The sequence below is a fragment of the Solea senegalensis genome, linkage group LG2, assembly GCF_019176455.1.
Source record: "Solea senegalensis isolate Sse05_10M linkage group LG2, IFAPA_SoseM_1, whole genome shotgun sequence".
Classification (NCBI taxonomy): Eukaryota; Metazoa; Chordata; class Actinopteri; order Pleuronectiformes; family Soleidae; genus Solea; species Solea senegalensis.
Genome location: NC_058022.1, coordinates 4,017,102 through 4,035,368, shown reverse-complemented (window position 1 = coordinate 4,035,368; position 18,267 = coordinate 4,017,102). Strand labels below are relative to the sequence as shown.

The window sequence follows — 18,267 nt, the reverse complement described above, 5'->3', positions numbered from 1 at the left end:
AAAGCCTTCTGTTGATTGTGTCAAGCATTTCTGTTTACTGGATGCAAAGATCTTTATGTGTTTTGATCCTGTGAATTTTAAAAAGAAAAAAAATGGCCACAAAATGTTAGGTAAATTCTTTCTATACTCAAAGCCACTGGCACTGATGTCACCAGTAGTTTGGAGGAGTGTAGTAATTACACAAAGTAGATGAGTGATGAGCAATAACATAAATAATTACGAATGAAATGATTATTAAATGCTTTATAGGGGATGTGTATGGGCATACATTAGCAGTCTAATAAAAGCAAGAAGAAAAATATAAGGAATTGCATTAGAGCCACAGACAAAGCAGACTGAAAGCACAGGAGTAACATACAATACAAATAAAACTGTTATATATTGTTTACCCTTCACCCTAACATATTACAGTTATATTATTATATTCATATGTGTGTATGGATATATGTTAAGAAATCTGAACACATTTCTGTGCGTTGCTTTTTGAATTTGAACCCATTTTTGTCATATACAGTACTGTACAAAAGCCTAAGGCCACCACTGTTTGTTTTAGCAACACTGACAATACAGTGTAATTATGTTTCAGTCACATTATTGGAACACATCCAGTCATCCAGAAAGCATGTATGTAGTTAAGAAATAACACAATTTTCAGAGAAAAGGATTAAAATGTCAAGTTTTTAGTGTGATCTGCCTTTACATTTGAACAATAACACAACCCTGATTCTGTATGACAGTTGTGGAAAAAGGTCTGTTACACCAGGTTTATTCAAAACCAGCTTGTGCTTTACAGTTTATTCAAGACTCAATACATGAGATCATCTTTCAGGCATTATTTAAATCCAAAGGCCACTGATTACAGAGCCCTGAGTCTGTCACAGTTTGTGGTTGACGGGAAACCTATTTTTTTTAGTTAGTTTGTTTCATGGTGAGAAAATCATGGATGTAAATGATCATGCAGTATTGTTTAGTACACCTGAACAAAATTACATATAGAAAAGGCTGTGTAACAGCAAGAAAATAAATGAATGAGCATATTATTCATGTATAACAGACTTACAAGGGTGTAGATAAGTAAACCTTTGTTAAAATGTATTTTTCTTTATGTCCAGGTTGGCAGCCATGTTGTTTGTGAGAGGGAGTGGAAAAGCGGCAAAGTTTTCTGTCTGTTATATATGAGTAATATAATCATGCATTTATTTTCTTGCTGTTAAACAGCCTTTTCTGTATGCATATGCAAAAAAACTTTAAAAAGTCAGTCAGCTGTGGAATGGAGAGGTCTGTAAAAACATCATCCAATCATACAGTTTGGCTTATTTGAAGCACTTACTTCTAGCTCTTGCTTGTACCCAAATGTTGAATTCCACTTATTATAAGTCGCTTTGGATAAAAACTGCTAAATCACATGTAATGTAATGTAATGTAATATTGTATGGGTTCAAACAAATTAAATGGATCGGGATGCATCAATCAAACTGCACACTTTCACCTTGAGTGATACCAGTGATCCATCAATTCATCCATTTTTTACCGCTTATCCGAGGTCGGGTCTCGGGGTTAGCAGAATGAGCAGAGATACCCAGACTTCCCATTAGCTGTACCCATGGGCCAGCTAATCTTCCTGGGGTCCTTCTTTAAAAAAAAAGTCCTTCTTCAGTTCATTTTGTTTCATATCTGAACACAGTTACATCACAGTATTCACAACATTCCAAAATTACAAACAGCCAATCATCAAAATCATCAATTAACATAAATACCTTCTGAACAAGCATAGAAGGTAACATTGCCATACTTTAAAAAGTGACACACATTGCAACACACATACATATGTTGATGTTCAATTCAGTCCCCAATGCCGGGCAACCTTTGGCCCCAGGTTGCATTTTGGACATACCTGCCTTAAGCGTACTACCAATGCCTACCCCACTGGTGCGCACTTTTCATTTTTGCCCCTGCCCTTCCAAATGTCTCTGCACGCCACTGCATCTAATCTGTGTTAGAATTGAGGTTGCACATTCAAACATAGCAGGGAACTGTTTTTTTACTCTGGCCTTATGATAAGGTGGAATTTGCACATGTAATATAAGGAAGGAAAGAAATAAATGAACTGCATGATGAAGACGTTGCAAATAGCTGTCAGAGCTCTCGGCCCACTCTCCTGCACCAAATTCCTTGGACACAATCCACAATATGACAGTGTCCCAAAGGGTGTCCTTAGATGAAATGAGGGCAGTAAATTATATCCCTGTATACCTCAATACCATACCAAGGCTTTCCTGCATATCTTCAAAGCCATAGCACTTCAAAGGCTGACAAACAGTGGGAAAAAACACAACTTGAACTTGCTCAATTAAGCAATGATATGTTGAAATTGAATTTCAATTCAGTCCCCAGTGTCAGGCTGCCTTTGGACCCCAGGTTGCATTTTGGACATGCCTGCCTTAAGCATACTAGTAACGCCTAACCCACCAGTGGGAACTAGGTGTCCTTTTAATTTTTGCACCCGCCCTTCCAAATGTCTCTGCACGCCACTGCATTTCATCTGTTTTAGAATGATGATGAGGTGGAATTTGCATACGTAAGATGAGGAAGAATGAGATTAATTAACTGCATGACAAAGACGTTGAATCAGAAAGCTGTAGGAGCTCTGGGCAGCATCTCCTGTCTCTCTCTGAATATGGAGGCTCCAGAGGAAGCAGAACTCTGCTTTCCCCACATCAACACCTCCTGCAGGAGGACGATGGGTCCTTACGTGGAGACCATGTTCACTTACACTGTGCTGTCCTGCATCATTGTACTCACTGTGATTCTTAACCTGCTGGTCATCATCTCTATCTCCCACTTCAGGCAGAGTCAAACTTTTTCACATGGCTACATAGGCAGCATCACTTTTTTATGGCATATGTGGCTGTAAATGCAACTTGATGTTTTTCTAGTCCTCTGTAATGTTAGTATTATAACTGTTTGTAACACAATTTTTACATACAACATGAATGGTTTCAGTGTTGATTTTCTCTGATTTCAGGCAGCTCCACACCACCACCAACCTCCTCCTCCTTTCTCTGGCTGTCGCTGACTTCCTCGTGGGTCTCCTGCAGATGCCACTCGTTCTCCTCCAAAACCAAGGCTGCTGGTTCTTGGGCGACATCTTGTGTGTTGTGCATTATTTTTTTGCTGCCCTCCTTGTCAACGTTTCAGTGGGATGCATGGTGCTCATATCAGTCGACCGCTATATAGCAATTTGTAACCCCATGTTTTACACCACCAGAGTCACTCTGACCAGAGTTAAACTCTGTATTTGTCTGTGTTGGATATATCCCGGTGTGCATAGCAGTTGGATATTCAGGAATGTCTTAAAACAGCCTGACATGTATAACACCTGCTATGGAAGTTGTATAGTTGTGGTCGGTTTTGCTGAAGGACTTGTTTCTATGATTGCCACATTTTTAGGCCCCATTTTAATCATAGTAGTTCTGTATTTGAGAGTATTTGTGGTGGCTGTGTCTCAGGCTCGGGCCATGCGCGCTCATGTTGCAGTCGTCACAGTGGAGCGTTCCCAGACTGTAAAAGCAATGAAATCTGAGATTAAAGCAGCCAGGACTCTCGGTATTGTAATTATTGTGTTTCTTCTCTGCTCATGTCCATATTATTGTTTTTCTGTTGCAGCTGAGACTACCTCGCTTGGGGCATCATCTTCGATCATTATGATTTGGTTAATCTACTTAAACTCAACCTTTAACCCTGTGATCTATGTCTTTTTCTACCCGTGGATCAGAAAAACCATTAAACACATTTTTACTCTTCAGATTCTGCAGCCTGGCTCCCGTGAAGTGAGTGTGATGTAGAAGAAGAGAGAGACTCTGAAGAAAATATTGAATTCAAATGTGTGAAAACCTCCTGTTTTTTGTTTACTGGATGCAAGGATCTTTGTGTGTTGTAATCCTGTGAATTTTAAAAAGAAGAAAAAGGCCACAAAACACTGGCACTGAAAAAAAAAAAAAGCACTTCATACTTTGGCTTACTTGAAGCACTTACTTCTAGCTCTTGTTTTTACCTAAATGTTTAAATGCACTTATTGTCGCTTTGGATAAAAGTGTCTGCTAAATTACATGTAATTTAATCTAATGATGTCACCAGTAATTCAGTGAAGTGTAGTAATTACACATGAGTGATGAGCAATTACATGCATAACTATGAATTAAAATGCTTGATAGAGGATGTGTATGGGCATACATGAGCAGCTTAAACACTGCAAGAACAAACAAATAATGAATTGCATTAGAGCCACAGGCAAAGCAGACTGAAAGCACAGGAGTAACATATTACATTACATCACATGTCATTTAGCAGACGCTTTTATCCAAAAGACTAAAAATGGAATCGAGTACAATCAGCCAGGGTTGGAATCGAACTTGCGACCATGATGTCTTTCGCACACAGGGTACCGGTCTTAACCACTGATCCACTCCACCCCACACAATAAGAATAAAACTGTTATATTGTTAACTGTCCTTGATTCTAACATATTACACAGTGATATTATAGTATTCATATGTGTCCAGATTTCTGCTGGCTGGTCTTTCCAGCTCAATGTTCCCTTCTGGAAAGGGTGACCAGAACAAGTACGGCGGGCACAACTCGACTGTCTTTCTGAAGGTTTATTCCACATACACAGTTAAGCAGACATCAGTTAGCAGTTAGCAGTTAGACAGTTAGAAGTTAGGTTGTAAAACCGACAAGTCGTACAGGTTCTGATGATAGATAGATTTACAAAGCTGTATACGAAGGCAATATATAACAAAACATGGCTTTGACAATGCACCTTAAAGGCTCTTTAAAGGCAACGGTGCTTTGATACCAATTACAACAATGAACAAATAAATAGAATGAAAGACAAATAGCTTTGCCTGCTAGAAAGTTCTACAATATGTGTCTATGGATATATATTAATGGTGACATTGAATGCTTGTATCACACATATATGTTAGTTACGGAGGTCTACTTACATATATTAACTTGTTTTCATGGTTAAAAACCTCCTAGTCACTGCAAACGAGCCGATCAAAATATCTCCTCACTGACGCTCTCGTCAGCCGCGCTGTTTCAGACCAAAATCACACCCCCAGAACGTGGACTGTGTTGTGATTGGCCAGCCAACGAGAGCTTTCCCACTGTCTTGTGATTGGCCAGGTACCTGGAAGTGACGTAATTGGTAGGCCAACTCTCAGATACACAGCTCCCCCTCTGGCACGGTGGATGCTCTGCATCTCAGCAGCTACAACGAGAGTAGTTCTTTTTCTTCTGCGGTTGAATGTACGCAACCGGATGTGTCCGGACTAGTGCCCGCACCAGGAGGCACTACAGTGGTGAGAGGAGTGGTGAGGTTTACTGATGACAACATCAACATACGGAAGGGCCGATCCGCTTCGCAGAGCCCAGGAAAACAATAAAACCCCATTTTCTCAGCAGTGGCTGAACTGTTTATTCTGAAACTTTAGGGTTTCATAAACGATATTCATAAAATGACGCAGATACACACACAAATGCAGCGTTAAGTGGAGCTTCCGGTCTATGTCGCCTTTAAGAAATCTGAACACAGTTCTGTGCATTGCTTTATGAATTTGAACCCATTTCGCTCATATACAGTACTGTGCAAAAGCCTTAGGCCACTACTGTTTGTTTTAGCAATGCTTTAATGACCATGTAATATAATTTTATTTCAATCATATTATTGAGACAGATCCAGTCATCCAGAAAGCATGACTGTATTTTCTAAATAACACAATTTTCAGAAAAAAGGATTCAAATGTTTTTCGTGTGACCTGCCCTTACATTTGAACAATAGCACAACCCTGATTCGCTATATCTGTTGGGAAAAAAGTCAAGTTTATTCAAGACTTATTAATACATTAGACCGACTTTCAGTCATTATTCAAATCCAAATGCCATAGGAGCGTTGAATTGTAATTTAAAATCTCAAAATAACTTTTGCTTCCATTTGGCCGAACAATTTTTAGGTCAGTAGCTTATTCATCCCAAATGTTAACCAGTGTAAATGCAGATTTCACACATGAGTCACTTTTGAAAGACAACATAAGGACGTTAGATAGCATTGTTGCCTCACAGCAAGAAGATTACAGGTTTGAATCCCAGTTCAACCAAGAGCCTTTCTGTGTGGAGTTTGCTTGCTATCCCCAAGTGCACGTCCATTCTCCCCAGGTACTCCAGACAGTATTTTCTGGCTAGAACCTAAGGATTGTCAGTGTCAAATGGCCCACTCTCCTGCACCGAATTCCATAGACAAAATCCCCCATATGACAGTGTCCCAAAAGGTGTCCCTAGAGGAAATGAGGGCTGTAAATGATGTCCCTCTATACTTCAATAACATACCAATGCTCTCTTGCATATCTTCAAAGACATAGCACTTTAAATGGTGACAAACTTTGACAAAACACAACGTAAACACACTTAAGGTAGGGTTAGATATACAGGAAAAAACTGTTCAAGCAGGCTATATTTTGAATTCATAGGTCCTTCCCCCTTTTTCGGAGTTTCCCTCCAAGGCTACGCCTCCGGAACACAGGATTTCACAACGAATATGCGACTGTTCAAATGCAGCACCAATGTTCACTCTGGTCGTTGAATTGCTCTGCATCAGTCTTTTTCTTGGCAGCAGCTTTCCCAAAAAAACTTTCATTTGCAACCAACGCCTATTGTTCTGCCATAACGTTGCCTCAACTATCTTCTTGCATGCGCAATTAGTGCACGAATAGGGGGTTGGATTAGATTAGATGCATTACAATCCAATTCATTTGTTTGGGCCTTTCAATATGATTGGAAGTTTTTGTTTACAGGCCTATCTGTTCCACAGCTGACTGACATTTTTGTGACCACGGCTTGCTCTCCTGCACCAAATTCCATGGACAAAATCCACAATGACAGTGTCCCACAGGATGTCCTTAGATGAAATGAGGGAAGTAAAAGATGTCCCTGTATACCTTATTACCGTACCAAGGCTTTCTTGCTTATCTTCAAAGACAGCACTTTAAAGGGTGACAAACGGTGCAAAAAAACACAACTTGAACTTGCTCAATTAAGCAATAATATGCTGATATTGTCTTTGAATTCAGTCCCCAGTGTCAGGCTGCCTTTGGACCCCAGGTTTCATTTTGGACATGCCTGCCTTAAGCGTACTAGAAACGTCTACCCCACCAGTGCAAACTAGGTTCCCTTTTCATTTTTGCCCCTGCCCTTCCAAATGTCTCTGCACGCCACTGCATTTCATCTGTTTTAGAATGATGATGAGGTAGAATTTGCATATTTAAGATGAGAAATAAAGAGATAAATTAACTTAATGATGAAAACATTGGATCAGAAAGCTGTCAGAGCTCCCGGCAGCATCTCCTCTCTCTCTCTGAACATGGAAGCTGAACTCTGCTTTCCCCACATCAACACCTCCTGCAGGAAGACGACGGGTCCTTACGTGGAGACCATGGTCACTTACACTGTGCTGTCCTGCATCATTGTGCTCACTGTGATTCTTAACCTGCTGGTCATCATCTCTATCTCCCACTTCAGGCAGAGTCAAAACTTTTTCACATGGCTACATAGGCAGCATCACTTTTTTTTATGGCATATGTGGCTGTAAATGCAACTTGCTGTTTTTCGAGTCCTCCGTAATATTAGTATGATAACTGTTTGTAACACAATTTCTACATACAACATGAATGGTTTCAGTGTTGATTTTCTCTGATTTCAGGCAGCTCCACACCACCACCAACCTCCTCCTCCTCTCTCTGGCTGTCGCTGACTTCCTCGTTGGTCTCCTGCAGATGCCACTCGTTCTCCTCCAAAACCAAGGCTGCTGGTTTCTGGGCGATTTCATGTGTGTTGTGCATTATTTCTTCGCTGCCCTCCTTGTCAACGTTTCAGTGGGATGCATGGTGCTCATATCAGTCGACCGCTATATAGCAATTTGTAACCCCATGTTTTACACCACCAGAGTCACTCTGACCAGAGTTAAACTCTGTATTTGTCTGTGTTGGATATATCCCGGTGTGCATGGCAGTTGGATATACAGGGATGTCTTTAAACAGCCTGACATGTATAACACCTGCTATGGAAGTTGTGTAATTGTGGTTGGTTTTGCTGAAGGACTTGTTTCTATGATTGCCACATTTTTAGGCCCCATTTTAATCATAGTAGTTCTGTATTTGAGAGTGTTTGTGGTGGCTGTGTCTCAGGCTCGGGCCATGCGCTCTCACGTCGCAGTCATCACAGTGGAGCGTTCCCAGACTGTAAAAGCAATGAAATCCGAGATTAAAGCAGCCAGGACTCTTGGTATTGTTATTATTGTATTTCTTCTCTGCTCATGTCCATATTATTGTTTTGCTGCTGCAGCTGAGACTACCTCACTTGGGGCATCCTCTTCAATCATCATTATGATTTGGTTAATCTATTTAAACTCGACTTTTAACCCTGTGATTTATGTCTTTTTCTACCCGTGGGTCAGAAAAACCATTAAACACATTTTTACTCTTCAGATTCTACAGCCTGGCTCCCGTGAAGTGAGTGTGATGTAGAAGGAGAGAGACTCTGGAGAAAATATTGAATTCAAATGTGTAAAAACCTCCTGTTTTTTATTGTTTTTTTGTTTACTGGATGCAAAGATCTTTGTGTGTTGTAATCCTGTGCATTTTAAAAAGAAGAAAAAGGCCACAAAACACTGGCACTGAAAAAAAAAAGAAGCACTTTATACTTTGGCTTACTTGAAGCACTTCTAGCTCTTGTTTTTACCTAAATGTTTAAATGCATTTATTGTCGCTTTGGATAAAAGCGTCCTGTTTTGTATTGTTTTTGTTTACTGGATGCAAACATTGTTGTGTGTTTTAATCCTGCGAATTTGAAAAAGGCCACAAAACACTGGCACTGATGTCACCAGTAGTTTAGTGGAGTGTAGTAATCCCACATGAGTGATGAGCAATAACATAAATAAATATGAATTAAAATGGATGAATTTACTGGATGCAAAGATCTTTATGTGTTTTAATTATTGTGATTTTAAAAGATAAAAAATGGCCACAAATCGTTAGGTAAAATCTTCCTAAAATCAAAGTGGTGACAACACTGATGTCACCAGTAGATCAGTAGAGTGTAGCAATTACACAAAGTACATGAGTGATGAGCAATAACAAAAATAATTATGAATTAACATATTTAATTAACATTATTTAATGCTTTATAGGGGATGTGCAATGACATACATAAAAGACATAAAAGACAAAAAAAAAATTGCATTAGAGCCACAGGTAAAGAAGACTGAAAGCACAGGAGTAACATACAATAAAAATAAAACCGTTATATATTGTTAACTGATTCTAACATATTACACAGTGATATTATAGAATTCATGTGTTTATGGATATATATTAAGAAATCTGAACACATTCCTGTCCATTGCTTTTTGAATTTAAACCCATATTCTTCATATACATTACTGTGCAAAAGCCTTAGCCCACTATTGTTTGTTTTAGCAATGCTTTAATGACCTTTTTGAAATAACATTTTCAGAAAAAAGGATTAAAATGTTTTTGGTGTGACCTGCCCTTACATTTGAACAATAACAATACTAATTGGCTATATCTGTTGTGAAAAAGTTCAAGTTTATTCAAGACTCTTTAATAGATTAGACCAACTTTCAGTCATTATTCAAATCCAAATGCCACTGACTACACTTATTGTATTATGTATTGTAGTACAATACAAATGGACATGGAGCCCTGAGACTTTAAATGGCGGTAACATTTCATGATTGATGGGAAAACAGTTTTTTTTTTAATAACACATTGGTTTCATGGTAAGAAAATTATGGATTTAAATGACTATGTAGTATTTTTTAGAACATCTGAGCAAAATTACTTACAGAAAAGGCTGTATAACAGCAAGAAAATAAATGCATAAACATATTACTCATATAACAGACTTAAAAGGGTGTAGATAATTATACATTTGTCTAAAATGTGTTTTTCTTTACGTCCTGGTTCGCAGCCATGTTGTTTGTGAGAGGAAGTGGCAAAGCAGCAAAGTCAGTGATAATGTGTCAAAACCTCATACAACTACACCTCATGAAATCTGAAATATCTCTTTTATTAAGTTGTCCAAGTCCAGTGTTCTGTCATTAAATGTTTGTGATCAGAAAAACTTTAAGTAGCAGTGAATTATTTCCCCCCAAAGTGGAAAAGCTGTGATTGAATCACCAAAAGTATCAATATTAATGACAAGGTGCCACGACCGGCTCAAAGGCCACAACAAAAGTGGGAGATGCACAACTAAATAGGTATAAACAAAAGTCAAATTTATTAAATAAATGTGCAAACAGAAATAAAGAGGTGTGTAAGTCAGAATAAGTGGAGTATGAATGCGATTAAGCACGTGTAGTGCATTATGTCAGTGTCTAACAAAGGAACAGCTAAACAAACAAATCATCCTGGTGCTGGTGAAGGGATTGCATGCTGGTTTCTGGTGAGGCGGGGTTATATAGGCTGGGAGGCCTGGCCAGGTGCTATCAGTTACTCAATCAGCTCAGCTTGAGACCTGCAGGTAAAGGAGCAGAACACCAGTAAGTAGACCTCCATAACTAACATATATGTGTGATACAAGCATTCTATGTCACCTTTAACAAAGTGCCTGGCCTGTAGAAACCGGAAAAAATGAGATTGAGGTAGTTCAAACCTGGCTGCAAGCTCTGTAAAATTAGTAAATATGTTATCTTTGTAAAGGTGCTTGACATGCAATAACCCTTTGTTACGCCACATAGTGAAGGTGGAGTCTGACAGGGAGGGCGGGAATAAATGGTTTTTAACAACCGGTGCTAAAGTTGAGGGATCATTCAAGCCATAGTGTTTACGAAATTGGATCCAAATTTTTAGTGAGTTGGTAACAACAGGGTTCTGTGAGATATTATGCATCTTGAGGGGGAGTCGCGCAGTAAGGAGGGACTATAAGGAAAACTTTGAGGACCGTAGCTCTAACTGAACCCAAGAGGGGCCTATATCAGCACCTCTGTCAATCCAATTAATGAGTTTGTTAATATTGCATGCCCAATAGTATTGAATAGGATTGGGTAGAGCAAGACCGCCCAGCTTTTTGGGGAGTTGTAATACAGCTTTTCTAATACGGGGGGGCTTATTCAACCACAGAAAGGATGATATTGTCTGATCTAGCTGCTGAAAAAAGGATCGTCTGATGAAAATCAGAATATGTTGGAACAGGTAGAGAAATTTAGGTAGAATCACCATCTTTACCAGATTAACTCTGCCAAATAGGGAGAGATCACCAACGAGCCAGGTCAAGCTTGCACTTATCAATGAGAGGGCGAACATTTTTGTTGAAAAGGTCATTAAAAGAAGCAGTGATGAATATGCCTAAATATCGAAACCCCTCTGCAACAACTCTGAATGGAAAAGAAGACTGTAGCATCTTTTTAGACAGGGGATTGATAGGGAGAAGTTCAGTTTTATTAAAATTCAATTTGTAACCAGAATATTTGCCGAATTGTGTTAGAATGTCTGTAATAACAGGGATGGATGACGCAGGGTTTGACACATATAATAACAAATCATCCGCATACAGGGACAGTTTATGGGTGACCTCATTCCTGGTGATGCCCTCGACTCTCCCCTCCCCCCGAAGCCAGATGGCCAGTGGTTCGTTAGCTAGAGCAAACAGGAGGGGGGAGAGGGGGCATCCCTGTCTGGTACCCCGACGGAGGGCGAAAGGGGGCGACCCTGCTCCATTTGTAAGGATATGGGTGGTTGGAGATTCATAAAGCAGTCTAATCCATGCGATAAAGTCAGAGCTAAAACCAAATTTAGACAGGACATAGTACAAATACTCCCACTCAACCCTGTCGAACGCTTTCTCAGCATCTAAAGAAATTACCACCTCAGGTGAGACAGGGTAGACACTAGGAGACTTCTCAACATCATTGGCTCCCCCAGCCAATGATGTTGAGAAGTCTCCTAGTGTTAGATGAGGAGTTCCTTCCAGCCATGAACCCAGTCTGGTCCGTGGAAATTAGGGCTGGTAGGGCTTGTTGCAAGCGAGAGGCCAGGACCTTGGCAAGAATCTTTTGGTCCACATTTAGAATGTGAAATGGGCCTATAGTTGCTAAATTCAAGGGGTCTTTGTCTTTTTTTTAATAAAAGAGAAATGTTAGCTTCCGATAGGGTTGGTGGCAAACTGCTGCTATCAAAGGATTCATTATAAACGTTAACCAAATGTGGGGTTATTAGGATTGAATATGCTTTGTAAAATTCTACCACAAACCCGTCAGGGCCCATGGATTTTCCACTTTGTAGCTGTCCAATCGCTTCCTGTACCTCAGCCGTAGTGATTGGTGTGCCTAATTTGTCAGACAGACTACTATCAACTTTAGGATACGAGAACATCTCCAGGGGGTTATGGCTCTTCCAAACCTCAGGTGAGTACTCAGATGTGTACAAGTCAGAGTAGAAATTCAAAAACGCATCATTTAGCAATTTGGGGTCAGTGACCACTGTTCCCGATGACAATTTTATCCTGGGGATTAGTCTCGAGAGAGCTGCAGTTCTAGCCTGATGGGCAAGGAGTTTGCCCGCCTTATCTCCCATTTCAAAAAAATTTTGTTTCAACCTTAGATGTTGACAAGAGATAAACTCAGCCTGAAATTTGAGACGTTGGTCATAAAGAGAGGGAGTAGGTGCGGCGGCATATTGTGTGTCAATACTAACTATTTGATCTAAGAGCCACACCATCCTCTCCGTGTCCACTTTTTTCACAGTAACTTGCACCGTGTCAAGTTTAGCTTCGAGAGAGATAAACGCCGCCCCAAGCTCGGTGGACAGCGCCGCCGATATAGAGCGGCGGTGTTCTAGCAAGCTAGTCAGAGCGGGCATGCTAATCTGGCTATCCATGGTGGTCGAGTCGTCTCTCACGGTTTCTCTTTCCTTAGCCAACCTGGTTCCGGTGGCCATGAGGCATGTGCAAAATATTACTTCTTCTTACATAGAAGTCGAGTCGGGTTTGGGTTGCAAAAAGGTATGTTTTTACAGGTCAGCGCGGGAGAGCACGATGCATGCATCTACTCCATTCCCCTCTCCACCGGAAGTCCAAGGGCAAGTCATTTCTAAAAATTAGAATATATTAAAGGGTCCAGACAGCTTCCTTGTGGAATACCGCATTCCACCTCTAGACTGTCTGAGAGGCTCCCATTAAAGAAAACCCTTTGTGTTATTTTTGACAAGTAACTACTAACCCAGGCAACTGCATGCAGAGAAAACCCATAACACTTAAGCTTTTGGAGTAGGAGGTCGTGATCAATCACATCGAATGCTGTGGAAAAGTTCTGCCATAGGTGGGTGTTAAAACTCTTTCTGACAGGGGAAATTCCATAGTCGATATCCCCAGTATGACATTGTTCCAACAGTGTCCTTAGATGAAATGAGGGCTGTAAATGATGTCCCTGTATACTTCAATAACATACCAAGGCTTTCTTGCATATCTCCAAAGACAGAGCACTTTAAAAAGTGACACACATTGCGACAAAACACAACTTGAACTTGCTTAATTAAGCAATACTATGTTGATGTTCAATTCAGTCCCCAGTGCCGGGCAACCTTTGGCCCCAGGTTGCATTTTGGACATGCCTGCCTTAAGCGTACTACCAATGCCTACCCCACTGGTGCGCACTTTTCATTTTTGCCCCTGCCCTTCCAAGTGTCTTTGCACGCCACTGCATCTAATCTGCGTTAGAATTGAGGTTACACATTCAGACATAGCAGGGAACTGTTTTTTTACTCTGGCCTTATGATGAGGTGGAATTTGCACATGTAATATAAGGAAGGAAAGAAATAAATGAACTGCATGATGAAGACGTTGGATCAAATAGCTGTCAGAGCTCTCGGCCTGCTCTCCTGCACCAAATTCCATAGACAAAATCCACAATATGACAGTGTCCCATAGGATGTCCTTGTAAATGATGCCCCTGTATACCTTAATACCGTACCATGGCTTTCTTGCTTATCTTCAAAGACAGCACTTTAAAGGGTGACAAACGGTGCGAAAAAACACAACTTGAACTTGCTCAATTAAGCAATAATATGCTGATATTGTCTTTGAATTCAGTCCCCAGTGTCAGGCTGCCTTTGGACCCCAGGTTTCATTTTGGACATGCCTGCCTTAAGCGTACTAGTAACGTCTACCCCGCCAGTGCAAACTAGGTTCCCTTTTCATTTTTGCCCCTGCCCTTCCAAATGTCTCTGCACGCCACTGCATTTCATCTGTTTTAGAATGATGATGAGGTAGAATTTGCATATGTAAGATGAGAAATAAAGAGATAAATTAACTTTATGATGAAGACATTGGATCAGAAAGCTGTCAGAGCTCTCGGCAGCATCTCCTCTCTCTCTCTGAATATGGAAGCTGAACTCTGCTTTCCCCACATCAACACCTCCTGCAGGAGGACGATGGGTCCTTACGTGGAGACCATGGTCACTTACACTGTGCTGTCCTGCATCATTGTGCTCACTGTGATTCTTAACCTGCTGGTCATCATCTCTATCTCCCACTTCAGGCAGAGTCAAAACTTTTTCACATGGCTACATAGGCAGCATCACTTTCTTTTATGGCATATGTGGCTGTAAATGCAACTTGCTGTTTTTCTAGTCCTCTGTAATGTTAGTATTATAACTGTTTGTAACACAATTTTTCAATACAACATGAATGGTTTCAGTGTTGATTTTCTCTGATTCCAGGCAGCTCCACACCACCACCAACCTCCTCCTCCTCTCTCTGGCTGTTGCTGACTTCCTCGTTGGTCTCCTGCAGATGCCACTCGTTCTCCTCCAAAACCAAGGCTGCTGGTTCTTGGGCGACATCTTGTGTGTCGTGCATTATTTCTTATCTGCCATCCTTGTCAACGTCTCAGTGGGAAGCATGGTGCTCATATCAGTCGACCGCTATATAGCAATTTGTAACCCCATGTTTTACACCACCAGAGTCACTCTGACCAGAGTTAAAGTCTGTATTTGTCTGTGTTGGATATATCCCGGTGTGCATGGCAGTTGGATATTCAGGGATGTCTTAAAACAGCCTGACATGTATAACACCTGCTATGGAAGTTGTATAGTTGTGGTCGGTTTTGCTGAAGGACTTGTTTCTATGATTGCCACATTTTTAGGCCCCATTTTAATCATTGTAGTTCTGTATTTGAGAGTATTTGTGGTGGCTGTGTCTCAGGCTCGGGCCATGCGCGCTCATGTTGCAGTCGTCACAGTGGAGCGTTCCCAGACTGTAAAAGCAATGAAATCTGAGATTAAAGCAGCCAGGACTCTCGGTATTGTAATTATTGTGTTTCTTCTCTGCTCATGTCCATATTATTGTTTTTCTGTTGCAGCTGAGACCTCTCTTGGGGCAACATCTTCGATCATTATGATTTGGTTAATCTACTTAAACTCAACCTTTAACCCTGTGATCTATGTCTTTTTCTACCCGTGGATCAGAAAAACCATTAAACACATTTTTACTCTTCAGATTCTGCAGCCTGGCTCCCGTGAAGTGAGTGTGATGTAGAAGAAGAGAGAGACTCTGAAGAAAATATTGAATTCAAATGTGTGAAAACCTCCTGTTTTTTATTGTTTTTTTGTTTACTGGATGCAAAGATCTTTGTGTGTTGTAATCCTGTGAATTTTAAAAAGAAACAAAAGGCCACAAAACACTGGCACTGAAAAAAAAAAAAACACTTCATACTTTGGCTTCCTTGAAGCACTTACTTCTAGCTCTTGTTTTTACCCAAATGTTTAAATGCACTTATTGTCGCTTTGGATACAAGCGTCTGCTAAATTACATGTAATTTAATGTAATGATGTCACCAGTAATTCAGTGAAGTGTCGTAATAACACGTGAGTGATGAGTAATTACATGCATAACTATGAATTAAAATGCTTGATAGAGGATGTGTATGGGCATACATGAGCAGCTTAAACACTGCAAGAACAAAAAATAATGAATTGCATTAGAGCCACAGGCAAAGCAGACTGAAAGCACAGGAGTAACATATTACATTACATCACATGTCATTTAGCAGACGCTTTTATCCAAAACGACTAAAAATGGAATCGAGTACAATCAGCCAGGGTTGGAATCGAACTTGCGACCATGATGTCTTTCGCACACAGGGTACCGGTCTTAACCACTAATCCACTCCATCTCACACAATAAGAATAAAACTGTTATATTGTTAACTGTCCTTGATTTTAACATATTACACAGTGATATTATAGTATTCATATGTGTCTATGGATATATATTAATGGTGACATTGAATGCTTGTATCACACATATATGTTAGTTATGGAGGTCTACTTACATATATTAACTTGTTTTCATGGTTAAAAACCTCCTAGTCGCTGCAAACGAGCCGATAAAAATATCTCCTCACTGAGGCTTTCGTCAGCCGCGCTGTTTCAGACCAAAATCACACCCCCAGAACGTGGACTGTGTTGTGATTGGCCAGCCAACGAGAGCTTTCCCACTGTCTTGTGATTGGCCAGGTACCTGGAAGTGACGTAATTGGTAGGCCAACTCTCAGATACACAGCTCCCCCTCTGGCATGGTGGATGGTCTGCATCTCAGCAGCTACAACGAGAGTAGTTCTTGTTCTTCTGCGGTTGAATGTACGCAACCGGATGTGCCCGGACTAGTGCCCGCACCAGGAGGCGCTACAGTGGTGAGAGGAGTGGTGAGGTTTACTGATGACAACATCAACATACGGAAGGGCCGATCCGCTTCGCAGAGCCCAGGAAAACAATAAAACCCTATTTTCTCAGCAGTGGCTGAACTGTTTATTCTGAAACTTTAGGGTTTCATAAACGATATTCATAAAATGACGCAGATACACACAAATGCAGCGTTAATTGGAGCTTCCGGTCTATGTCGCCTTTAAGAAATCTGAACACAGTTCTGTGCATTGCTTTTTGAATTTGAACCCATTTTGCTCATATACAGTACTGTGCAAAAGCCTTAGGCCACTACTGTTTGTTTTAGCAATGCTTTAATGACCATACAATATAATTATATTTCAATCATATTATTGAAACACATCCAGTCATCCAGAAAGCATGACTGTATTTTCTAAATAACACAATTTTCAGAAAAAAGGATTCAAATGTTTTTCGTGTGACCTGCCCTTACATTTGAACAATAGCACAACCCTGATTCGCTATATCTGTTGGGAAAAAAGTCAAGTTTATTCAAGACTTATTAATACATTAGACCAACTTTCAGTCATTATTCAAATCCAAATGCCATAGGAGCGTTGAATTGTAATTTAAAATCTCAAAATAACTTTTGCTTCCATTTGGCCGAACAATTTTTAGGTCAGTAGCTTATTCATCCCAAATGTTAACCAGTGTAAATGCAGATTTCACACATGAGTCACTTTTGAAAGACAACGTAAGGCAGTTAGATAGCATTGTTGCCTCACAGCAAGAAGATTACAGGTTTGAATCCCAGTTCAACCAAGAGCCTTTCTGTGTGGAGTTTGCTTGCTATCCCCAAGTGCACGTCCATTCTCCCCAGGTACTCCAGACAGTATTTTCTGGCTAGAACCTAAGGATTGTCAGTGTCAAATGGCCCACTCTCCTGCACCGAATTCCATAGACAAAATCCCCCATATGACAGTGTCCCAAAAGGTGTCCCTAGAGGAAATGAGGGCTGTAAATGATGTCCCTCTATACTTCAATAACATACCAATGCTCTCTTGCATATCTTCAAAGACATAGCACTTTAAATGGTGACAAACTTTGACAAAACACAACGTAAACACACTTAAGGTAGGGTTAGATATACAGGAAAAAACTGTTCAAGCAGGCTATATTTTGAATTCATAGGTCCTTCCCCCTTTTTCGGAGTTTCCCTCCAAGGCTACGCCTCCGGAACACAGGATTTCACAACAAATATGCGACTGTTCAAATGCAGCACCAATGTTCACTCTGGTCGTTGAATTGCTCTGCATCAGTCTTTTTCTTGGCAGCAGCTTTCCCAAAAAAACTTTCATTTGCAACCAACGCCTATTGTTCTGCCATAACGTTGCCTCAACTATCTTCTTGCATGCGCAATTAGTGCACGAATAGGGGGTTGGATTAGATTAGATGCATTACAATCCAATTCATTTGTTTGGGCCTTTCAATATGATTGGAAGTTTTTGTTTACAGGCCTATCTGTTCCACA

General features: G+C 40.4%; 3 protein-coding genes across 3 annotated transcripts; all 3 read left to right on the top strand.

Annotated features, from left to right (window-relative positions):
- The first annotated feature begins 2,650 nt into the window (after window positions 1-2,650).
- On the top strand, window positions 2,651-3,845 carry LOC122765421 (trace amine-associated receptor 13c-like). The gene is made up of 2 exons (XM_044019670.1): window positions 2,651-2,910; window positions 3,026-3,845. The coding sequence occupies exons 1-2, from the start codon at window positions 2,678-2,680 to the stop codon at window positions 3,843-3,845; spliced, it is 1,053 nt and encodes a 350-aa protein (XP_043875605.1). The 5' UTR covers window positions 2,651-2,677.
- Window positions 3,846-7,420: 3,575 nt separating this feature from the next.
- LOC122765452 (trace amine-associated receptor 2-like) lies at window positions 7,421-8,582 on the top strand. The gene has a single exon (XM_044019702.1). It carries the CDS (start codon window positions 7,728-7,730, stop codon window positions 8,580-8,582), a length of 855 nt encoding a protein of 284 aa, XP_043875637.1. The 5' UTR covers window positions 7,421-7,727.
- Window positions 8,583-14,459: 5,877 nt separating this feature from the next.
- LOC122785742 (trace amine-associated receptor 1-like) lies at window positions 14,460-15,609 on the top strand. Its single transcript, XM_044051671.1, has one exon. The coding sequence runs from the start codon at window positions 14,761-14,763 to the stop codon at window positions 15,607-15,609; it is 849 nt and encodes a 282-aa protein (XP_043907606.1). The 5' UTR covers window positions 14,460-14,760.
- The last annotated feature ends 2,658 nt before the right edge of the window (window positions 15,610-18,267 follow it).

Bases quoted from the DNA above. Each gene is read 5' to 3' on its own strand.
- LOC122765421 (XM_044019670.1), top strand. From the start codon at position 2,678: ATGGAGGCTCCAGAGGAAGCAGAACTCTGCTTTCCCCACATCAACACC. The intron at 2,911-3,025 runs GTAAATGCAACT...CTCTGATTTCAG, and splicing joins TTTTTATGGCATATGTGGCT to GCAGCTCCACACCACCACCA.
- LOC122765452 (XM_044019702.1), top strand. From the start codon at position 7,728: ATGGTTTCAGTGTTGATTTTCTCTGATTTCAGGCAGCTCCACACCACC.
- LOC122785742 (XM_044051671.1), top strand. From the start codon at position 14,761: ATGGTTTCAGTGTTGATTTTCTCTGATTCCAGGCAGCTCCACACCACC.